This window comes from Numida meleagris, chromosome 5 (assembly GCF_002078875.1).
Source record: "Numida meleagris isolate 19003 breed g44 Domestic line chromosome 5, NumMel1.0, whole genome shotgun sequence".
NCBI lineage: Eukaryota > Metazoa > Chordata > Aves > Galliformes > Numididae > Numida > Numida meleagris.
This window is the reverse complement of record NC_034413.1, coordinates 38,185,989-38,211,114: the sequence shown is the minus strand read 5'-3', so window position 1 is coordinate 38,211,114 and position 25,126 is coordinate 38,185,989. Positions and strand designations below refer to the sequence as shown.

The following is a 25,126-nucleotide window of genomic DNA, read 5'->3' as shown; positions in this document are numbered from 1 at the left end:
CAAAGCTGGAAATTGAACTGCAGCTCTTGCTGAGCCATAGCCCATGCCTCATCTGATCCTAGCCTTCCTGTTGGAGCATGATCTACAGGGCCAAACACACAGAGCTGCTCCTGTCCCTGCAGATGGCTGTGCAACCTTGGATGTATCAGTCAAACCCTCTGCTCCACAGTTGTTCCATCCAGAAGGCTCTACAGAAATCTTAGTTAGCCCTTGGGGATGGCTTTTGTGCAGAGAGGCTTAACTTCTAAGACAGCTTCATTTCTAATAGAACAATTTGCCTGATTAAAAACCTTCCATCCTTGAAGGACAAAGGGCCTTGAAGCATTATGAAAAAAACAATTCAAGTGAGTCCTGGAAAGGGTACAAGAGAATTTTAACATTTGCTCCAGAATAGCTGGAACAGGTTATAGTGGCTTCAAAACACCACAAAAAAATGTGGCTGGGTTGCAGAAAGGTGTTAAGGTACATGGGAAGTGAGACAGGAGGCTGGGAAGAGAAGAGGAACAGAGAGACTGGCTCTCTTAGGTTAAAAGTGCATGTGCCCCAGGACTCCCTCCATTTCCACCATGTAACACAATGAGGAAGCGGCTTCCAAATTCTGTAGCAAACCCAGTAGTTACTTGGCATTTACATTTGCATTAATTAATTTCTTTAAAGCTAATGCAAATGTTTGAAAGCAAATTACTAATGACACATCCCCTAACAGCAAAATAACTGTTGCCACTATTTAAAAAGAAAGGAAAGAATGAAGGCCAAGTGGGAAGCGAAGCACTGAGCTGGCACTAATGTAGGCACACTCCACCTTGCAGTGATGGTATCTCCAAAGCCCGCTGCACTCAACTTCTCTTGAGTGTAAAATGCCAGCTATGTGTATCGGTTCTGTGATATGTTCAGCCTGACATTTACCAACCACAATGCTATGATGATAAAGAAGATCAACAAACAAAGCAAAGGGGAGACCATGGCTGGACAAAGATTTTTTTTCTTGGAAAAAGCACAAATATTTGTTCTTGGATAAGAAGAGGGTTGTTGTTTTTTTATTTTTGTTTTGTCTTCGTCATTCCTTTCTCTTGTTCCTTTCCAGCAACAAAAAATGAAGGGGGAAATACCAAACCTGACATTATAGCACAGTCAGCTTTCTTAAGTAAAATATTAAGCAAAGAAAAGGGAATCCCCCTGCAAAGAAATTTTAATCAAGTCAGAATGTTTCCATCCTGCTGGGTTAACTGATGAAGTCATTTTTGGTGAAAAGCTGCTGATGTAGAAAAACAGAGAATGCAGTCATGGGCAACTTCTCTGGAAAGACACAGTTACCTGTTTTCGGTTTGTCTCGCATTGGCGTCATGTAGCCGTCCTCATCCAGCTCTCCCCGGATCACCCGTTCCGGCATGAAGACCGTGGGATCAGCGCTGTACCTCTGGGTGCTGCTGTCCTCTTTTGTCAGGGTGGCCACCTGCTTCCGCAGTGTGCCATTGCAGCAGGTGTCTTCGAAGATCTCTGCTGTCGCCCCCTGAGCAACTGGGGCTTCTGGGATGATGCAGCCAGGAGCTCTGTACGGCATTGGCACTCCCTGCTCTGCAGCATAGCCACCATCTCTGTACACAAACTGGTTCTGTTGGGAAAGATAAGGCAGCTTAGAAAGGAGGCTCCGAAGGGAGGCAGAATTCAACAACAAGGCGTGCCTGCAGCTCTCCCACCACTGCTTCTCAGTGATGAGTTTCACCAGGCAGGAGAAGCCTCATCCATCCTGTGGGCTGCTGCATTTCCAGTGCTGCAGGACTAGCAAAGCATCCACCTGCCCAGTGCTGCTGAGCGGGTCCCCTCCCTAGGAGGAGCATCAGTGCAGGGAGGGAAGCTGGCTGGAAATGAGGCTGGAAATGGGGTACGGAACTTGCCTCCTACGTAGACGTGGAGGTTGGAGATACACAGCTGCAGGAGGCAAGCGAACACAGTTTCTCCTTTTCTATTACTGTGGCAACCTCCTGTGATTTCTGAACAAAACCCTTAAACCTTATGCTAGGGAAATCTCCTTCTGCAGAGGAGGTCGGGGACAGAGGACGCTGCCATCTTTGAACCCAGTTTGTTCCCAGGGGGCTGCTCTCAGGGTGCCCAGTAGCACCAGTCACACAGCCACCCCAACACTGTGCAGCTCCACCAGGCTGTGAGCTGGGCTCTCACCAACACCTTAACTCAACGGTTCGACTCAACCTACCATTCTGCTTCTCAGCAAGGGCGTGCAAGGAAATTTCGACATCATGACCTATAAATGGGAAGGAAAAATGGACAGATTCACCCAAGCCTGTTTCCTAAATGCTTTTCCAAGAAATATTGGCAGTGATTTTGCGCGTGGATCCCTAGAGCTCGCAGATGAATCCAAGCTGAGCTTAGAGATCTCCGACTATTGGATGGCTTACACATACACAAACTGCATTCAGTGTTGGCTTTTGAGACATTATGTAGGAATACGGGAGTGGAAAAAGAAAACAGGTAGTGAAGGAAGGAGGAAAACCTAATGAATGAAGGTTGAATGTGAAATGCTTACTCCTGACATAGGGGAGTAGGCAGGAGGAGGGCTGAGTCCAATTTCACTCTAATGGGAAAGAAAAATGGAATGATGGATACATAATAAGAGGTCACATGAGTGAAACAAGTCACATGAGCTGTATGAGCTAATGGGGAGAAACATGCACCTCAGATTTCCTCAGCTAATCCAAAATCCAAAGATGTTAATGATGGCCCATGTCTCACCAATGAGAAGAAGCTGCGTGCCAGGTTCCCCTTGTTGGGTAGGGGCGAGTTGCACCTGCTGACGGCAGTACGGGCTGCAAATATCTCCTTATTTTTGGAAAAGCAGACCATGCAGACAGCATGACAGATGGTGCACCTAATAAATCTGGTAGACAGGGTAGGAGAGGTGCAGAAAGCACCTAACTCCAAGCAAGGCTTGGAGGTTGGGAATATTCCAGGGATAAAGCAGGAGAGGAGGGGGCAGGGAGTGCAGCACTGTCACAGCTAGTTTGAGTATCTCTGGGAAAACAATCCCAAATAGCACTGCATCCCCTGGATTTCCATTTCTCTACTTGCTGTGGTCCCACTCTCACCACGTATCTATCACCTGTTTAAGGTTAGCTCTTATCACATGCTAACACTGATACTACTGAGAGTTCTGGAGGTTGTAAGGCAGTGTGCCCATGCAGATACATTCATTTGTTTTGGTACCGTCAGCAAAGAGACTGTATCAGTATCAATCCAAGCTGCTCAAAACTGACCTATTTCTCATTGAGGAAATGCTGATTTTTCTTGGAAGAAAACCAAAATAAAACAAAGAAACATTGTCATGTATTTTTCTACTGCCAAAATGCTACATTTTAGATTTCTAGATCTGTAACTACTTTGCGTAACTACTTTGCTTCCCATTTTGTTTCAAAAACTTCCTTGTGTTTCCCTTCCAGACTACTTCAGGGAGAGAAAAAGGCAGGGTATTAAAAGCAAAGCAAAGCAAAACAAAACAAAAACAAAAAAAACCCACAAAGCTGAACTTGAGACAAATGAGGAAAAAATCCCACATCCTTGGGTAAGAAGTGTCACCACACGGAGAACACTTTGCTTCAGAAGATGCCGTATTCATGAAAATCTCTTGCAAAACATATCCGTACCAATAACCGTACTGAAATTACAATTAGAGAAGATGCATATTGTCACATCACACGGATGGGACGTACTGCAGTCAGCTCTTCCCTAATAATCCTTTCCCCAATACATCACTAAGATGAGCCTTTACAAAGTAAGGCTTCTGGTTTAAGCTCAGCATCTGCATCAGGGAAAACCTTCACAACAAATTTTAAACGCTCCCTGGCTGCCTGTTGGAAAACCCTTTCCTGGTGTTTGCAGATGGGCTCATTTGCTGCTAGAAATATTCCCATAGCCATTTTGTTACTCAAACCTACCTCCTTTTGTCTGAGATGTAAATGTGGTAGACAAGCCCTAGTTAGGGACAGACTTTTCTGCATTTTCATGCAAATTCATCCGTATTTAGCCAAGCGATAACCTTCTAACAAAAGGTTCCAGGTTGCAAAATATGAAAGTGCAGGAAAATCTCTGTTAGCTGAATTATCCCTCCGCACCAGCTGTCTGCAAAGCCTGGGCAGGACTCTCTCCATGCACATTTTTTTCCCAAGGGGGATCTTTCCCGCAGCCTCAATGAGCTGTGATGAGGGAATCATCACAGAATCATAGAATTGCTCAGGTTGGAAAAGACCTTCAAGATCATCAAGTCCAAACTCAAGATCATCAAGTACAACCTCAAAAAGGAAGAAGAGGAGGAAGAGCTGTGAGGATCTCAAGAGAAGTGATGCTGGAGGACCAGGTGACGGTCAGGAACCAGGGAATGGTGACTTGCAAAAGAACAAATCAGTGGCCAATGAGAGAGACTGGGAGGTGCAGGGAGACAGGAGTCTGAGGAGGAAGGGGGAGGTGGCTGTAGGCCTGAACGTGACAGGAAGATACCTGGATGATGCCAACCAGAAAGTCAGCTCCACTGCTCTCATGCAGTGCTGTGCCTGGGGAGCCCCAGTGGCAGAGATCATGGCTCGGTCAGTCTGGGGGCTTCAGTGCTCCCCTGTGTGCATCCAAGGGGACAGTGACAGCTGCCAACCCCTCCAAAAAATAAGGTACTTACATTCCCATGGTGCCAAGGTGTATTTGAGACAAATGTACTCATCCAGAACAACAGCCAAGGTTCACAAGCAGGGACAGAAGAACCCACATCAGTGAGTGGTTGCATGACTGGCACTACCACAGTTGAGACAGATGATAATAAGAGGGAACAGAAAACACCTGACCAGAAACTGCTATTTATTTTTTTTTTTTTTAAGGGACCAGACCAGAGATGAGCGATACGCATCTCAGCAGACTGTGCAGCACGCACTGTGTTCTGCAAGAGGCTCCTCTGGGACAACTGGGAAGGTCCTCAGAACAAGGAACATTGTGCCCTATCACCTCTGATCCCTCTCACTTTTCCATTGTGTGGCAGATTTACTGTCATTAGTGGCAAGATCAGGCTACAACTCGGAATGTATTGCATGAACAGATAAAAAACATCCTCTGAGCTTGTCAGACACCTACTCCATCCTACTGATGGGTACAAGATGTTCCACTGCAGAGGATTGACTTCACCCTCCAACCTCCCATTTATTTCAATTCAGGGAAGTTCTTTTGTCTACTCCAAAAAGACGGAGGAGGAAAAGAATGAAGACAGGTAAGTAGTATGCCGTTCTCCATGGAGAGCGGTGAGCATTTTGGCAAACTTGGAAAACCAAGTATTTTGTCAATGTGTTTGACTTTCATGCAAAGGGCTATACCAGTAAGGGTATACCTGTTCTAGGATGGACATACCATCTATCTGTGGACATGCTTTGCTCCACCCACAGTACAGAAGGCTGAACCCACTGTCCTATCTTTAGATTTTCTTGGCTGCGACTCTGACATTTAAATACGTACTATGCAAGTGTAACAACAAACTAATGTGCCCTCTAAGAATAGTCCTGTCCAAAGACATCAGGAGAGAACGGACTAGCAATAATGCATTTATTACTATTTTTGCTGACAAGACCCGCCCCCAGTTAGTGACCTGCCAACTAAGATCACAGTAATGGTATTTCATCGTGCCTCCCCCTTAGCTCTGTACTAAACATAGCTGTCTTGCAACACTCTTAACACAGATCCTTACAGTTTGGCTCTTCTCAGAACCACGGGTGTCTGCACCCTTTTTTAATCCTTTACTGTCTTTCCCCATGAGTTAATACCCTGTGGCTGTTGTTCCAAAAAAGGAGGCAAAGAAAACAGCTGCAGTGCCAATTAGCAGGGCTGAAAATGTGATATAATTGTTTAAGTGTCTTTAAATTGCCTGCTAATTGCAATGTGATGTCATCATTTTGTGGGCTTCCAAGAGAAGTACTGACAGCCCCAGCTAACTGTTATTGGTCAGTACATGAATCAGGCTGTGAGCAGAAAACACATCTGGATCTCAGCAAGAAAAACTTGAATAGCTTCATTTGTATGAATGATCCAGTTTACTTCGTTTCTTTTTTTTTTTTTTTTTGGTTATGTTCAATTTGCGTTTAAAAACACTCTCTTGAAAAAAGCTGATGTTCCTTTCCCTCCTAGCTCCAGAGTGCACCTAGCCAGCTACACTTCAGCATTAAGCAGCCTCCAAAACGAGCCTCTCACTTGTCACCGCCGGGGAGCAGTCCTAGCCAGAAATGCCCGAGATTTCATTCTTCACACTACAAGTTTGAATTTTTGGCACAAACATGACTCAGGGAGAAAAGATACAAAACAAGCAAATGTGCCCTAAAGTCTTTTTATAGGCCCTCTAGTATTAACCACCAATGACACACCAGCTCTTTTAACAGCTAACGCATGTGTAAAATGAGCCCTGATAAAGGAGAGGTAAATAACACTTTTGTGAATATCGGTTTGTGTTATTGCTTTCTATTCATTAATTTCATTTTCCAATTCCTTGCTTCTAAAGCCTCCCAGAAGCAACTATCTCCCCTTTATAGCAGCGACGCAGTATGTTCTGGCTGCCTATTAAAGTGCAATGAAATGGAAGTGGTGCTGGGTCCCACTGCCCACACGGTCCCAAAGGGAGCACAGCCTCCTGGCACAGCCTGCCAGCAGCACACTCACAGCTGCACAGCTTGTTTGCCCTGCATGCACACATGTCTGATAGCACCACGTAAATTATTGCTGTTTATTGTTCTTAAGCAGTCTGCTAAGCTCACACGATGGCAAAATTGTTCTTTACTAAATGCAAGGCTGTAGTAAAGCGTGCACATATCTGAACCAGACCAGAGTCACCCTACGCCCAGCTCCCTCCCTGCCAGCTGCTCTCATACACAGAAAGCACCATGTCAGAGAGCAGGAGCAGAGCACCAACCTTCCCACTGCCCACACCTACTGCCCAGGAGCATCTTGTGCTCCTCGCCTCAGGTGTCTCTGCAACACTGCTCTGTGCCATTTCTGTCCTGGTCTGTGTGCACTTAGAAATAACTCGCTTTGCTCCTTATTTGAATTGAAACCAAGTCTAACCTTGTTTGCCTGACTTAAAACCAAATCAAATTCTCAGGCTCAAGCCACCAAGCTGCAGCCACCTAGCACAGCGGGCCAAGCAGATCTTGCTGCAAGCACCAAGACCGCAGCAGCCAGCTTGGAAAGAGGACAGCTGCTGTATGCGGGTGGCTGCGAATAATGTGCTGGGGCTGCTCCGGGCGGGCTGCAGACAGATCACACCCCACGAGCTGTCCCACCAGCCCTGAGCAAACCCCAGTTACATTTCAGGGGAGCAGCCTGGTATTTACAATTGATCTGAACTGACGTTCAGCTGGGAAAGAGCACCGCTGGAGGAGTCACCTCTGCCTGGGAGCAGTCCTGCTGCCCTCTGTGTAATACTACACAGAAATGAAATGCTGTTTGTATAGCAATGGCTAGAAGGCTCTGCAGACCACTGGAGATTTCTGCTCCTGGCCCCCATTCAGAGCTGAGCTGTACAGAAAAAGAAACGTGCAGTTTGGTCTGACAAATGCAGCACTCACATTGCCCCTCAACAGTCACATGCATTGGTTGCTCCAGTGGCACACACATGGCTTTCTCAGGTCAAGAAACCTTTCTGAAGAAGAAAGCTTTGCTTCCAGGTGTCCTTTTGGGAACACCGATGTCTGTGTTGCTTCATTCATTGGCCTGCTCCTCACCTTGTCCCCACTGCAGCACCTTGCAGAGTCTATTGATAATGAGCAGGCATCGGGAGCTCATTGAAGCTGCCTGTATGGTACAGTGTGCCTGAGCCTGACTCGGCTGTACAGTGGGTTTAAGACATCCCTGAACTTGTTCAGTCTCAGTACAGACATTTCACTGGTGACCCTGATACAGCTCAGTGCTGGTCTAATTCATTGCTGCAGATGACTCACAGACCACATCTGTCTGTTTTCAGACTTAGAGGTTCTTTCAGAGCAGTCCATGTGCAGCGAGATGCCCAAATTTCAACACAGCCTTCCAGGAGTAATGTGGTGCAGACTGTGAGCAGTCAATGGCATAAATCATAAACAAGACATACCAAACATTTTTAGTGGAGTGGTACAGGAAATGAGATACCTAAATATTGCACAGACTATTTCCCGTGCTATTACTGGAAAATACCAGACACATACCACCCTTTTTCCATCTAAAACCTCACCAAGTAATGGAGTCAAATACTGGAAGATGACTGATGAAAACAGCCCGCTGTGAGATGCACGGTGTGCCACAAACCACAAGTTTCTGAGCACACTGACGTAGAAGCACAGGTGATGGGCTCTGCCACAGCCCCACCTTCCACACCCAGGCTGGGAGCGAAGGCTGTGTGCTGCCATACTGCCATGAAAACCCTCCCTGGAAACCTCCTGTCCTTCAGACTTAGGAAGTCTTTGTCTGAGTAACCTTCAGGAAGACTGGCAAACAGCTGGTACAATCCATGGTTTGATATAAGCATGACACAAGAGTGAAGATGCAACGATTCCTGTCCCTTGTTATTCTGTAGGAATGCACTGTGAGTGTCAAGCAGCTAGGGAAGCAGGAGGAGAGGCAGCTTGCACGCATCTGTCTTTCTCCCTCAATCTCTTTTACTGCCACATCCATCCTGTCACCCATGACTAGCTTTCTGTCACTCCTTTTTTCAGTGCACACTCGGAGGTGTTTTGCACCACACGCCACCTCCTAACATGGGGCCAATTCCCCACCGTGTGCAAGAGACAGCGCAGCGCTTCCTGGGGAAGAGCAAGGCCTGCACTGCTCCTGCTCGTGTGCTGCAGCACCTGCCCACAGCACAGCAGCTCCCTTCTGTGCAAACCTCCAAGTCCCCAAACAGGGAATGGATGGGGCATGGGACTTCAACCCACAACACGGCCACAATCTATGATTGTGACATTGCAGACCCACCCCCCCCCAAAAAAAAAGAAAAGCGCAAAAGAAAGTTGATGAGCAGCACTCCGAGCAGCAGCCCCCTCCCATGCCGTGCTCTGCATCACCATCTTCCCCAGTCTGTTTTCTACAGTAATCAAAGGATATTCTGAGCCTCTCAAAATGCCATCAGCCCTCATTGAGAATGAAATAGAGCACGTCTCCACTGAAGCCTTTACAGCAGTTATCATTACAGCACGCTGGCCCGAACAGGGAGCTCTTACAGACAAAGATGGGTTTTAAAAATAAAATAAAAAAGCCTCCCTAAAATCTGAATAGAAACTTGATGATAATCTCCCAATTTTATTATGCAAGGGGGAAAGAAACCCGTAATTGTGCACTCTTGGTCTCTTATAGTGAAGAATAGGCTTCTTGATGAAACACTGAACTGATTTAGAGCAGGGCTGAGGTTCTGGTGGCAATAATACTCTAAAAGAAATAACCATCCAACTGATTTGGATAAAATAATCATTTTTTAACATTCTAAATCTAAACTTCATCTGTGCCTCCTCCCACTTATCCCTACCGCATCTTTTGGAGAGCCTTTTTATAGCTTCCATAATTATTTTTCCTCCCTCCCCCTTCCAGACCACAGCATTTAACATGAAAGGCAGGCCCTGAGCTCTGGCTAACAAAAGGCATTTTAGGCTGCACTGGCATTTTGTCCCCACTGAAGGTATTTTTAGGACTCCCCATGCCCTCCCCACAGCCCCTGCTCCCAGCACTCCCACCCAGTGCCCCTCTGGAAACAGTTTCTGTTTCAAACCTAGTCACTGAAGGAACATTTTCTCCCAGCTCATAATAATTTCCTGACTTTTAGTCCATTTTTCCAACTACTGAATTATGCAGAGTTGTTTAGCTTGCTTTTTTCCAAGAATGCCTCATCAGTGCAGTGTAGAAATATTTATTACTTATTCTCTTTATATCTATTGACTTTTTTCTTTCTGGGGAAGAAAATGGATCAGCTGCGAGCTCTCTCGGCCGTTAACGCAGCCAGCAGCTATTCATGGCTTAAGCAGATGCTGCCTGTTTTTAAACCAGTTTCTAACCAGAGCTCAGTACATTTACGTGCCATTCATCAAGGTCCGAAGCAGCAGACAGCTACCATCTCTTGCACTGATTTCACCGAGCGTTCACTTGCTGTAGGCCTCCCGAGAGTACCACACTGGCAGACAGGTACATTCAACCCCAAATGCCACCCAACCCTTTCAGACAGTCTGACTCCATGCCCATATCCAGGAGCCCGAGTTTGGCTGGAAACAGCCGACGCATTTGAAAATTCCCATTTTAAGGCACTTCACCTGGAAAACCATGAGGCAATTTAAGAAGTTGGTCCTGATAATCTATTCAGGCTGAAAAGGGCTGAGTCCTTGAGAACCAGCACTGATTTCAGCTGGCCTGGCTGCAAAGCAAGAGACTAATTGCCATAAAACACTTTCAAAGATTTCTCTGTGAAGAGCTGGGCATCATCGATTCTCTTTGAGACTTCCATATGAATTTTCTTCTTTTTCCTCCTGGCAGACTTAGTACACTTAAGAAAGGTATTTAAACGCTAATCTTCTAAATATACACATTTTGTGAAAAGCTTTCCTTTTTCATGTAAATTATCAAGATTGAAATACTTTTCATCTAATGTATTTTACTGCGTTATTTTTGCACGTTTATTCCTCCTACTTCACTCACCCTGAGCAATGAAATGAGGCTGACCAGTGGCTCTCCAGTTCTAGTCCTGCTTTTCATGGACAAAAATGGCCTGGTGCTCTCTCTGTTTCCAGCACAGGCTAGAAAGAGGCATATTTCATCGGGTACTTCCCAGCAGAAAAAAAGTTACAGTAGGCACAGCATTTGTGATGGTTGACTAAACACCAGTAGAACACTAATAGTTACCAAGAACTTTGTAACATGAACGGCGAAGCAGAACAAGCAGGAACCTTCCACCACCAGGATGTCATTAGAACTTAGGGAAGCAGAAAGTAGGAATATGAGATTTTCAAAGAGAGCTTGGTGAGACTCACAGATCTCTCACAGAGATCTGATGGCAACAACTGCAGTATCTTATATGCTGCTAACTAGACATTATTAGGAAAATACACAAAATGTAGTATTTACTGAAAGATACAGGATGGATTCAAGTAGTATTTGAATATTCGTAATGGACCAAGCAGTTTTTCAAGAAGCAAGACAGCTAAAGTAGAGACAGTGTCAGCGTAACTTTCTGAAATGCTCTGAAACCCTTTGATACAATATTGAGTTTATTTACAAGTTCATGATAGGTTCAGGTTCTGGAGAGTTCATTGTGACACTTGCATAAAGAGAGATCCTTGCAGAAAGGCAAAAGACAGACTACTAGCATTTTCAGAAAGGTTTTATTGCCCTTTTGATTTTAAGGAGAAGGAACTAAAGAAATTGAATAAAAAGGGAAAGAAGAAACATGAAAAAACAATTTGACACCATGGTGAGAAACATCAAGTCTAAGGAAAGATGTAGTTTTTATTTTTGGGAAGACATTGCAGAAGCAGTGGGATGGTAAACACCACCAACAAACCTAATTCAAAGGAGACAGACACCAAGGCTGCTCTGCCTTAACAACAAACATGTACTAATGATCCTACCCAGCCCTTTAGGTAGGAGAGATTTATAACAAAATGTGCTCCTTAATCTAGCACAAAAACAGTGTGGTGGACAGTAACAGGATCCAAACCCTGCTGAAGAGTCAGCACTAGGTGCCCAGTGACTAGAAAAAATCTGTGATGTATTTTCCACCTCCGAATGATACGATCAAGACAATCTTTTGAGAAAACAAACTGTACCTCAAGCTGCATTTCTGCACAGAAATTAGGAGACAAGAGTCCCTGTCTGATTGTATACCAGTAGGTTAGACAGAGTGCTTGTATGCCCTCATCTAGCTTTGATATCTCTTCACACAAATTATCTATTTACTTTGGGATGAAGTAGTTCTACTGCTGGCCCCACATGGCCAGGACGTGTCTGGAGAAAGAGCTCATTCGAGAGCTTGGGTAAGGGACAATGAACAGCTTTTTCTTACAGAAAAGGATGCAAGCACCAGGAAAATGCTGATTGCTAACAAAGCTCTGGATACAAGGAGAATCACCAGCAAATCATGAGTTTTCCTCCTGCCTTCTTTGCCACGAGAAAGGGCAGCTAGACCCAACTGCCACCTTTTCCCACGAGGAAGGACAGTACTCCCATACAAGCTCACCTGTGCTGGCACAGTGGGGAGTGCCCCTCTGCCTGCTCTCCCAGATCTCTCCTTCCAGCTCTGAGAAGAGCACTGCTTACAGTCCCCAACCCTCCAAGCCTGCTGTATTTCAGTCTGTTCAGGAGGTCCTATTAGACCTCAGATTTGATCTGAGGCACAGTACCTAAGCAATTCAGCCCTATTACTTAGGAGCCTAATTACAGTCACTTAATATTTGTAGCCATTTCATTGGGTGAACAGTCCCTATGTCCATGATAAGGTTTGGAAGGAAAGATGCCATGCTGAAGTGAAATGCCTTCTCCTTTGCAATCCTGTAATTTGAAAATGGCTGCTTTTCAAATACAGATACCAGATCAAATTCATCACAAAGGTAACTTCTCGCCTGGTTTCTCTCTGGAATGGGTTTTCATATAGAGGCACATACAGATGTTGAGCTGCCAGACACCACCACCCCAGCGCTGTGCCAGGATGGCTGGGATGGCACACTGGCCACTGCTGGGGAGCTAGCAGCTGGCTTCTGGCACACCAGGCTCTGCTGCAGCCAAGCAGAGCAGTCTCCCTCGACATATTAATTAAAGCCCTATCCTGAACAGCTAGCTTGATATTTAATTTCTGGGTTGGCAGGCATTCCATGATACATAGCGCATGGGATAAAATTACAGAGACGGCACTGGTGAGTAATAAACAGCATAGACAGTTTTCAGTAGGAATTAGCCAAGGATTTAGAGCAAAAAGCACCATGGGGTACACAGAGCACTTTCTGTATTAGTATTATCTCTGTGCACACAGGGCAGTACTTGTTACAAATACCTGAATGAATCATTGAATGGCTGTGAATGTAGGACACTCGAGCACTAGCTGGGGTACTGTGCTCATGGAAACACTGCCGAGGATTCAGCTTATCTCTCAGAAGCACAGAGTTTCTAAAACTCCGTATTTCTAGAATATCTCTAAACCACGGAAAATAAAAGCTGGAAAAAGCCAAAGAGCTGAAATTGCAACTGAGGACTTCAGATGCTACGAAGAATTCAATTTAGCTTAGGATGCTAATTGTTATTTCAAAACTGCATTAGTCTCAGGAAGGACTTCATAACAGAGGTTACTGTTATGGGCTTAGAGGGTGGGCAAGCTTCTGATCCTGGCTGGATGGGACCTAGGGAGATCCTGCTGTGAAGCAGTCTGCGTGTGATGGAAGTGCTGAAGCTGTGCCTGAGCCTCACACCTTCAGTAAATCTCATCCTTGCTGGAGTAAGGATGTGACACTTCCTGTGGAGCTGGAAGCTTACCGCCAGGTTTCCCCCTTTCCAGCCTTCTTTCCAAGGGCTGAAGCTTTGTGCTTTTTATTTATATCCAAATAGCCCTCATGTGGAAGTGAAAAGGCAGGTGCTGCTTTATGCACACCTCATCCAGTGAGGATTTAGGACTGAGATCACCCTAGACAAACTTCAGCACCTTTCCGAGAAAGTAAATGCTCTTTCTCAGGCCATAGAAGCCTGAGTGTGAAGAGGCACACAGCCTCACTGCTTTCTCATTGCCAACTTCTGACCCCTGCTGTGCCGCCAGAATATTCTACTACAGCCATCAGAGGAGGAGTACGACACCCTGCCATCACATAACCTGCTCCTTCTTCACTAAAACGACCATCAGAAGAACTCAGATGGGAAATGTAGTGTTTTTCAAGCTTCTCATCTCTGAAATGACATGAGGATCATGTAATTTCTTGTGTGTTTTACTTCACCAAATTGCCTGGCAATCTTCCCATAAAATTTAATTTGCCAGACGCAGTGAACACAAACTACCTATGCTGTATCAATTCATTTGGCATTTATGGTTGCAACGGTACCATAATGAGTTTGTGTAATATCAACATTCATTACACCAAACAAGCATAAATTGCAAACTATCCAAAGGAAACACAAAGAAAGATATAATCAGACAACTACAGGTAGAGAGATCTGACTGCACCTCTCAACTCTGTGTGATTCTTTTAGCTGACATCTCCTAATACTGAACTATGGATGGTATGTGTGTGCACTATTGCCTTACAGAAGTGTTTTTTGGTTTAAATTAACACAAATCTTCACTGGAATACCAAGAACTGGAGTGCAAAGATTCTATGGGACTTCGGGTGCAACCTCAAGCTCCTTCAGCAACCTAATGCCACAACCTGCCTGTAGAGCAGTACTAGCAGCGCATATAGGAAGGCAGGTCTGTTAGCAAACCAAACCCAGACTTAAGCTAATCTGAGACACTGGACAAGCCTCTGAATGATTGAGGTTAATCCTGTTACAGGACAGCAGTCAGTCTGCAGTGACTCCAGCAAATGCTGTCTTGCATCAGCTGGGCTTTAAACACCAACTCATTTGCCCATCTCTTCTTTCTGCCTTAACAATCGTCCCTCTATAAAGAGGCTCCAATGGTAAAGAAGAACACTACAAGGATGGAAGTAGTGCAAAAACACAGAGCTGAGTGTGAGCTTTCTGTCCCTTAGCTGCTCTTGGTAACATTAGGTTAGAAAACTTGGCTCAGAATCTGAAAACTTTTGGCAAAGGGTAATTCCAGCTTTAAGTGTTAGATTGTCATATGATGCTAGAGAAAAATTCCCAGCAGTAGGAGTTACTGAAAAAAGGATACAGAGCTGCTACTGTCATTAAATTGAATTGCAAAGCAAAGCTCCCACTGACTTTAGTGGGACAAGATCACAGTCTCAAACCAAGATGGGAAATTGTGAGCTGCGAAGGGGAGACGTCACATCAAGAATGTGATAGAGCCTCTCCGTGTAGCAAAAATGAAGGCGTGGGGTCTCTTTGTGAGGCTCTGCTGACTTCAGGGGGATTGTGTGTACAAGCAGATTGTAATAGTGAGGCTGGAAGTTGGGCAAAGGCTGTGAGAAGGTTGTTTGACTTTTCATGCAATTATAATGAACTTCTGGGTTTGCTTGCCATGAATATCCCAGCAAGCATGTTGGCTACCCTGTGCTGGTAGTACTCTGCTGTGTAACACCAAGCTACAGTGATTTACAGAAGACGGCAAGTGAGCAGCTCTGGAAGGTAACTAATGTCATTTCTTTCTCAGAGCTGGCAAAGGAAATAGACCTTCTCCAGAGACAACTGGGACTAAAACTGTCTTATTTCAGATCAGCATCAGCCCTAAAAACTCTTGTTGCAGTAAAGGGGAAGTTGCTTACTGCTAACACATGCACCATCCCTGCCTTCTTGGCCATTAAGTGATGCAGGAGAAGTGCTGTGTGAATCCATCTTAGCAGTGAGACTACAGCCCAGCCCCTTCCAAAGTCCTCTCTAGTCTCCTTGCCTTCAAGAACAGTAGCAATTTCCTTATGAATTGATCGGATGTTATTTAAGGGTAGCTTTTTGTCTGCCTTATTGCATAAAAGCAATGCTTTACTCGGAAGAGGCAGGAAGAACATCATGTAGAGTCAGAGCATGAATAATGACCTGGTTTCAACATCTTAGCTCCTTTTCTTACCTTCACACATGGTGTAAATCAGTTCAGACCAGGGTGTGAATTTGGAACTATGTACACTATGGAGAAACCTCCAGTAGGATTCTAAACCATGAGGAATAAATGCCATAATTTCAGTGAGACTGCAGCTTTTCAAAATGTGGCTTTCCATTAACAGCAGCATGGAGAGAAAAATCCAGCCAAAGAAAGACCCAAACTAATGAGTACATCTGTAGTAATGCCATTTCACCATTTCTTAGTTTTGTGAGAACCGGTAGTATCCAATCTGCTAAGAGGACAGAGCCAAATGCAGCAATGGGTTGAGGTCAGAGCTGCAGACAGGGAACCCAGGAGTAAAGAGGAATTCAAGAAATGTGTATTTAGGTCCTGTCTGCAGCAGGCACTGAGGCATTTAGAAAAGGATTAATTTCACCAGACCTCACCGGGTCTGAGACTGCTCTGGAGCTGTCAGTAGTCAGTGGACAGAGACACTTCCAGAAACTCGCTTAACCCACTGTAAATGTCCAAAGCAGGCAGTAGTCATTACCAACTAGATATGCAGGTGAAGAGCTTAGATTGTATTTCTATATTTAAGATGGTGCTGGTTATATGACGTGAATTCCACCTAAATCCTCACTGTGTCTCAAGTTATACCTGCAAATCAACAGCTTTTCCTTGCCTAACAGGGATGTTACAAAGATCAACATGCCAAAATCTGTGATGTGTTCAGCCACAACACATGCTTGTGAAGGAGGGCCCTGAAAGCATCACATATAAACAGGGAAAGGGTCTGGGTCTGAAATCTGGCTTAAGACACAAAAGCAGCATTATCTATATATTCCAGCTGCCCTCAGTTACATCAGTGCCAACCCTGACAAAATGATTGCAGGGATTGAGAATGAGAGCTATGTACTTCCTGACTGGGCTGGGACGCAACTGAGAAACAACACTGCTTGACTTCACAAGCCTCAGCTGTGCTTTCAGGACAGGCAGTTCAAGTTGAGCCTTTGTTCGCTCAAGGCTGAGCTATCAATTTAGAATTCACTGGGGTACAATGAACAGGGAACCCAGTGACAACATTTTTATAGTCACTCTCCTTACAATGGGAGCTTGTAATTCCCAAGGCAACTCTCGCTTGTGTTTGATTAGAGTAGTTATATCTCCACCTGTGCTTTTATACTAGCCAGTATTTTCTGTCAGAGCTTGCTCTTACCCTGTTGGAATCAATTCTTGTCCTGGAAGTATAGATGGGAGGAGGGATGTTGAAGGCTTGAGGAACAAGATACTCTTCAGCATCCATCATATCTTCCAGGTCTTCCTCATCAAGAAGGTTTTGGAAGAACTTGCTGTCATTTGGGCTGGGGAGCTTCATACGATCATCTCCCTAAATAGGTAGATGGCAGGGGGAGGAGGGTGGAAAACATGGAGGAGATGGATTAGTTTCACAGCAGGGAACTTCAGCCTTCCTCTGGCTCTGACAGCCAGGCTGCAGGAAGCACACATACTTCTTTGCTTGGTCTAAAACATCCCATCCACATCATTTGTTTTGACTTTTTTAGTGGGAATATGATGACAGAAAGGGAATAACTGCATAAATCAAGCAAAGCCTTTTTTTTTCTGGCATTGTTATGATTGAGCTTTTATTCTTTCTTCTCTCTTTTTCCCATACAAGCTCAGTTTCTGACCCAAATTCTGTCAAGGTCTGATGTATTTTGTGAAATATCTCAGCTATTTAGGTGCATATGTTGGGGAAAATAATGTGGTAACTGCTCTGCTTGGATGTTTGCTTTATTTTCATTTGTATTTTTAGGAACCTGGGTGGGTAAATTTCCCTCTCATCCATATGAAAAGTTCTGCAGAATGCAACACAGCTGAAAGCAATAAAAATCAAACCAGGTAACAACAGCAACAATGATAAGATGTAGTTGTTTTTTTATATACTGAAACCATACCTACAAGCCAGAGAGGCAAATCACGGCTGCGCTTTGCCATGCTTGATGCCATAAAACATCAGAAAAGGCAGCCCATGCCCTAAACATGTAACAGCCCATAGAAATCATACTAAACTTAACTATGGATAAAGAGTGACCTCTCATTCCTCAAAAATTACTATACCACATGTGGAATATGGCAGAGAATGATGGCTGTGCTACAGTGTGCATACAGACTGGTTTAAAAGCTCAACAGCAAACTCATCATTCTTGCTAGCCTCTGAGGAGAAGGGGTAGTGAAGATGGCAGAGATACTAGTGCCACAGTTACTCTGATTTCTGTTCAAGAAACACACAGCCTGTATTGCCTGCAAGGATCACTGGAGAAGAAGCTGAAGACGAAATATCCACCAAATTATATATAGTTGTAACAAGGGAGGGAAGGAAGGGAAGAGATATTCGGAATGTGGAAACATGTCCTGTCTAATGAAGTAATGTAATCAAACTGAAATTTTCCAGAGTCTCTTTTAACAGCTGAACTTATTTAAATGCAGTGGGAAATACCCAATTCCTCTTGACCAACATCTAACTTTTCAAATAAATTTAAGCTGTAAGAGATTAGCATGTGTGCTAGTGCATGTGCAGTAATACACCATGAGCGGGCTAGCATTTCTACACATTTTCTCCCCATCCCCCCAGTTCATGTTGCAGAGTTGCTTACCTGAATTACCAGGTACCTTTGAGGGTCTCGAGCCATTCTAGAAAATTCAGCAGCCAGTTCCTTGAATTTAGGCCGACTGTCAGCATCGATCATCCAGCCTGGGGATAGATCAAAGACAAGAAAATAAGCAGCTACTGACAAAGCATGCCATTTTTAAAAATGCACAAGTTTGAAGTGAAATGATGTACTTGATAATTCTGGCCTAGAGAAAAAAACGCCATAAGGAGCCCAAGAAAAAGGGAAGGTGGAACTGATGGAACTCTAAAATGGAGAACATCTGGAATGGCCAGAGGAGACCAAATGTTTCTACACTGCAAAGATTTCTTAATTTGCTCTGAGGTCCCCATCCCTGAAATACGCCATGTCATTTTCTGTATTTGCTTTTCCCATTTAGATATCAACTGTTTTTTTTTTTATTATGGATGTGTCCAACCTCTAATATATTTAATCCCTGATCTCACCTGAGCCTAGTGGGTTCATTACAAAGTTAACACTAAGCACATTTTTTTCTTTAACAGAACTACTGTTCCACAGTGGCTTATATTACAAAGAGCTGCATAACAGTTCCACAGGATGACTGACCTCTCATCCCACCTTTCAGGTAATTTTTGCATTCATGTATCTGTATCATTAACACAGACCTCGCATGAGGCATTAGATACTATTTTAATTGTTCAAGGGCAATTCTTTGGTCCTTCATTCTCCCGGAAACATTCATTAGGAACAACAATTCTCAATCCGTTCTAGTGTTTTCTGTAAAACAAGCAAGTAGCATAGGCAGTCACCACGGGCAACTAGTTTGTCTCAGTGTCAGCTTTTTCTAATGGAAGATTCTATCAGCAGCTTCCCAAGAGCATGTTCTCATTTGCCAGGGAGGCAGAACGAAGCAGGCCTTATCTCCTTCATAGCCTTTAACAGAAGAAGTGACCAAAGGAAAAAAAAAAAAATCCAACAAAGCTAATACAACTTATAAAGAACTCCACTCAAGCATGACAGGACTAAATCCATACATCTAGCTGTGACTTTCCAGAATAGTCTATCTGCTAGGACTTCTTTTTGTTCACTGAGAAATGCCTTGTACTCATTAGAAAAGCTATCACCTTGAGTATTTTTGCATGTGACCAACGTGAATGCCTTGTACCATTCAGCTGATATTCCTACCTGCATGCATTTACATTAAAAGGTCCATGATAGTTCAAGCAGCTTTCACCTCTATTTCCTAGATCTGCCTGAACATACTAAGACTCCTAATGGTTGCACACGTGCTTCTGGAACATTTATTCATAAGTAATAGAAAACTACTAGTGCTTTAGGCTCCGTCCTGAAGTCACCAAGATATGGTTTAAATATTTGGCTTCTTTATTAAGGCTCACAGGATTGTCTTCAGTGTAGGAATGGAGTATGAAGGAGAACTGATCTACTGACCACTACTAACAACTCTTCTCTAGGTAGCGTGTGAGACAATCAAGTGTCAGCTGTTCTCATATCAATATGTAGTAGTAATGGAAAGCTGATGTTAAAAAGCAAATCCTTCTCTATATCCCTATCACAGCTATCTGGCTGTAGTACTCAAGAGGGTTTGGCAGGCACCAAGCAGTGCTGGAGGTTCACATCTTGCCCGTTTCTGGTATGCAGCGCCTGAGTTACAGTAAGCCACACTGAAAATTCCTCCACAGCACCCTGCTGAAGTGCCTGATGGAGTCATATTATTCCCCAGCCATCAAACCACCCTGAAAACAGTACTTTATAAGATACGGGTAGTTCTTTATTGTCTTAAATGTCAACGTGCATCAAAAAACAAACCAAACTGTACTCTAGATGTGGTCAAATTTTCCACCACAGCTAAGCAGTGCAGAGCTTGGTACTTTAACAAATAGTTGGGGAAGGAAAAGATGAAATTCTGTATGTTCCAAACGCAAACCCCTGGATTACACAGGATGTTCATGCTATGAGCTTCAGGAACTGCTGGCAGCTGTAGAGCCTAACCATATTCAGAAGAGGTTTATTTACCTCTGCTGGTGTTATTTTCTTTCTTTCAGTGTTTTTGTGTACGAGGCAAAAGAGAAAGGTCCAGAGAAGACAGACGAGATAGCTGTATGTTAATCTCAATTAAATTAAGTCAGAAACACCAGAGAGATGTCCTTAATTCTTTTTAAATTGGAAGCATAGCCTTGGAGAATACAGTCACTAGTGTTGGTATCTTGGAGATAAAAAGAGTAGGAAGAAACCAAGAGCAAGCTGTTTTCGCTTTCTGCTCAAGTAAGAATATCCATAAATTATTATACTGGACTAAGAAAGATAAATCTCCTTTCTGTATCATTTCTTATATTAATTTTACTTTTTATTATTACTATTGCAATCATCAATCCTTTTACTACTAATAAAACATTCTTGCTTTCTTTCCTCAATATTTGGAACCAGCATTTTTCCTTGCAAACTTCACTGGCTGAGTATCCATGTACCATAATTATGTTTAATACTATCTTTTCTAACATCAAAATCAATTGTCATGGAAATGACAAGGGTTTACAATAACAATGATACAATTTTGACTTCACAGAAAGAATATGAGATACCATCTGACAGTAATAAGAACCTAACTCAACCCTTCAGGGCTAAATTTGTATCTTGCAATTGCAAAAAATGCGCATACAGTATTTAAATGGAATTTACAGTATCTCGGGAAGCTTTTGTTTTGAAACTGCCGGCGCTATTACCAGGCATTGTCAGAGACTATACATGCAAATGTTCTAAAATAGCATTCCTCTCACACTGAACACAGAGATATGAAAAAGCTCCAATTACTTACATTTCACCATCACCATATAAACATCAATAGTGCAGATTGGAGGCTGGGGCAACCGCTCTCCCTTCTCCAAGAGGTCTGGGATCTCTCGAGTCGGGATCCCATCATATGGCTTTCCACCAAAGGTCATAAGCTCCCAGATAGTGACTCCTAGACAGAGAAAAAGAGACTTAATATTTGAGGTCATGCTACTCAAGATTGCTTTCCAGTTTCTTACAGCTCAGTACTGTGGTCCAGTTCTAGACTGGAGTCTCTTCTTCATTACCAGGGCCTGTCAAAATGTTTGCGTCTGGTCTGTCATTTAACAAGATTCAGCAAATGGAGAAACAGCACTCAGTATTAATTCACAAAGCATCTTCCCTCATTTTTATAGGCATAGGAAGCAACACGACAGATTTGAGGCACAAGACAAAGGTCTAAGACAGATAGACGGTGGGAAAGCAAATGGATGCAATAATGAAAGAATGTATTTTGCTCTTTTATCATATAAAAAGGGAAAATGCATAGCTGATGTATTCTATTATTTTAAGGGGAAAAAACATAGATGTCTCCTAACTAAGAACATCAATTTCCCACAAAAGTGCATCACTGAATAGCATTGTATCACTGTCTTTGCCTCCTAAGTCATTTACAAACACCTGTGTTATTACTTTTCCTTAAATCACTTTATGGATTTGAGTTATAGTAGTGTTGTGCCTAAAAAACCAAGATCCTCTTTTTGAATAGCCATAGGAATTGTTTTGGCATTGGAGCTGGAAATAAAGGTCATATATCATAAGTAACAATTTGTCATCAAACAGAATCTTCAATATTGAAAACGCTGCTCACACATCAGTTTCTTTTGTTGTTTTCTATTTTTTATTACAAAGGTCATCTAAAACATGCCTCCAGATCAGTAACCGTATTTCAACAGCTATCATACTAACCTCAGAAGCAATGGGCAGAAATGCCTTACATATGAAGCCATGTATTTAGTTTACTCTCAGTCGCCTCTTTGCTGATATTCAATAACTATAACTTGCCAACTGTTTTTGCTTTTGTCCTTTCTGATGATAGATATTATGGGCTTCCTGCATTTAAAATGAATTTCCTAAATGGAGGCACACTTTTTCCTAAGTGATACAGGTGTCCAGAATTTCACTAGAAAGAGCAGCTTTCCACAATCAATTGAATTCTCATTTATTTTTCTTAGCTTAATAGAGGAGGACAGCTACCCAGACACTGCAAACAGTGTCTTTTGCTGCTACCCACAGGTAGAAGTGAGTAATGAATAGGGCTGTATACCTTGTTATTTCAAAATGATATAGCAACAGAAAATGCAAATTGGAGTCTGTAGCCCCAGATACATTTCACTTACAAAGGCATAGATGATTTTATTAGTAATTAGCTGCACAACACAAACAGGCAGACAGCTCAGCACACGTGACACAGTAGCTCATCTTGGTAACAGCATTTATAACATTCAGTGAACATTTAATTTCTCAAACGTGATGTTTTCAGTGTGAGCCCACACAATCTGACCTGTCTAACCAATTCCACAGCTACCTGTGAAATTAAACCCATGCTTGTTTTACTTAGCTTGGAGAGACTGTCTCTTTCTCTTCCATCTCTTGCTGTATTTGCTCTGTATTATGACAAATTCCCTTTTATCAGACTCTAGGTACAAAAATTCCCATAAGCCTGAAAATATTTTTTGACATTCATGGCTTTTATAGTTAAGATTTTCAAAGGACTGCTGGAAATGATGACCTGCAGCTGTATTTTTATGAGTCTGTGGCTAAGCTGAGAAAGCTGAGAGAAGCCTTCTTCTGTCATAATAATCAGCCAAACTTCTACCAGACGAGACCTTACGGCAGTCATCCCAGCAGGGACATCATGATAATGTATTTTAGTGAGCGGAGAAGTAAGGCAGGAGAAAAGTCACAACTGCTGTTTAGAGTTACATATAAAAAAGAAAAAAAAATAAGAAGAGCAAAAACCACTGGAATTAACCTCTCTAAGAGAAGAGGACGTCAGTATCATGGTAACACAACTTGGTTTAATGCATTACAAAAGACACGTTTTTAAACTAATCATGTGAAGATTTACCATAGCTCCAGACATCACTCTGATGGGTAAATTTCCTGTAGTGTATACACTCCAGAGCCATCCACTTAATTGGCATCTAGGGAAAGACAAGAGAAATGTAACCTTAGAAATACAATATTAAAACAATAAGCTGGATCCTGTATGTAGACAGCAGCTTCCTCCCCATTTCATTTCTCAACTGCAGGCTTACAAAAAAAGCAGCATTACCGAACACCAGAGGAAATCGTTGTTCCTGCTCTCTAGAATGGGGCTTGGACTCACTGAACAAACGGAGATAAGAAATACAAAGCAGTAGAACCAGCAGAACTTTTCATACCACCCAAATTTCACTGATTTGGGCAGAATGGAACAACTTGCTTTTCATCATGCCTGAGTGAAGTTGGGACCAATGCAAAAAATTCCATCCAATCCCCCTAAATCTGAAGTGCAGTAGAAAGTGGAAGGCAGAAGTCCTCTTAATGCAACAGTTTGCAAAACTTACTCCTGCTATCATGATTGCTCTCTAATGAGAATAGTTAATAATGCAATGTTCATAATATTTCATAGTCCATATAATAATGATAATCAGTGTAAACAGGCAATAGAGAGGATTTACTGTGCTTAATTTCTAACTTGTGTTATTCATTAAGAACTCAGCCTTCCCAGTTGTCTGTATCATTACTGCAGTGAGAGTGGTTGCTCCAGAAAGCAAGTCAAAAGTCCCAAGATAGCCTTGGGCTGTGAATCATTGAGGGGTGCTTCTCTCTTTCCTGATAGAAGAGAGTGTAGGCAAACGCAAACCTCAGTTTGGAATTAGGGTTCTCTCTCTGGAGATGGTGTTATGATGAGATTCCTGGTGTTTTCTGTTCCTGAGCAGGGTTTTGGAGGCACAGTGTTGAAGTCCATTAATTTCTAACAGACAGACACTTCAGTGAATCTTACCTGGCAGGGACTTGTATGGGTCCCCTCTGATTTGGAACTATGGAAAATATAGTGGAATAAACTGAGCAGAGATGTAGCTGCACACAAAATCTGAACAGATGGTGGGTGTAAAAGCAGAGGATGTATCTTCGTTCAAACGCATATGAAAATACCTTCCAGGAAGTTGACTAATGAACATAACCTATGCAGTTATGCCAAAAATAGCACTCTGCTAATGGCTGGCTTCATACCTGCAAAGACAGTTCATCCTCCTCCTCCTGCAGAAGTGTATTGCTTTCATTTCCATTAAACATGATAGCCCTGTTTCAACCTGGAACTGCTTAAGGAGCAAAGTGACATTGTTAAGTGGGGATAACTCAGGCTGGAAGGGTCCTCAGGAGGTCTCTAGCTCAACCTCAGGCTCAGAGCTGGGTCAGCTATGAGATCAGATCAAAAGCTTTATCCAGTCTGGCCCTGAAAATCTCTAAGGATGGAAACTGAACAGAACCTCTCTTAGCATGCTTACCACACAATGTTAAATGGCAAACCTTTTCTACAATTAACAGGATGTTTCTCTGGAATTGGGAAGTGTCACATGGTGTGTAAATACAGCTCCAGAACTCCCAGCACACGACTGGCCGCGCAAACTCAAGACACAACCTCATAGCTGCAGGGAAACAGCTGGTTTGCAAGGACCAGCTTCTTTTCTGTCATTCACTGACTGACGGAGGCAAGAGACAGAGGAGAGGCAGAGGGGTTACTGAAGAAGGAATGAGAGAACTGAAGGCATCAAGGAAGAATGCTAAAACTCCACCTTCTTTACCAACATTTCTCTTTACTGAGCGAAATGGGGAAGGACTGGTGACTCCTTTCAAACTCTTCACCTTATTGACTGAAACACTGATGTCATCCATGCGACAGCTGCCAACGGCAGCAGCCATACAAATAAGACAGCAGTCCATCCAGGAGAGAAGCACACATTGGCAACAGCTGTTTTTCACAGAC

At 43.3% G+C, this 25,126-nt stretch overlaps 1 protein-coding gene across 7 annotated transcripts in view; it reads right to left on the bottom strand.

The window, feature by feature from the left end:
* ERBB4 (erb-b2 receptor tyrosine kinase 4) overlaps positions 1–25,126 on the bottom strand; it is a 538,439-nt gene that overhangs the window by 7,388 nt on the left and 505,925 nt on the right. For 6 of the 7 annotated variants that reach the window (XM_021398689.1, XM_021398691.1, XM_021398692.1 and 3 more), the window contains 6 exons: positions 23,222–23,297; positions 21,137–21,283; positions 18,328–18,425; positions 16,890–17,060; positions 2,213–2,260; positions 1,315–1,612 (listed from right to left, as the gene is read on the bottom strand). In XM_021398689.1, the coding sequence (XP_021254364.1) occupies positions 1,315–1,612; positions 2,213–2,260; positions 16,890–17,060; positions 18,328–18,425; positions 21,137–21,283; positions 23,222–23,297 (838 nt within the window). The remainder of the gene's footprint in view (positions 1–1,314; positions 1,613–2,212; positions 2,261–16,889; positions 17,061–18,327; positions 18,426–21,136; positions 21,284–23,221; positions 23,298–25,126) is intronic. The other variant, XM_021398690.1, reaches the window with a different exon arrangement.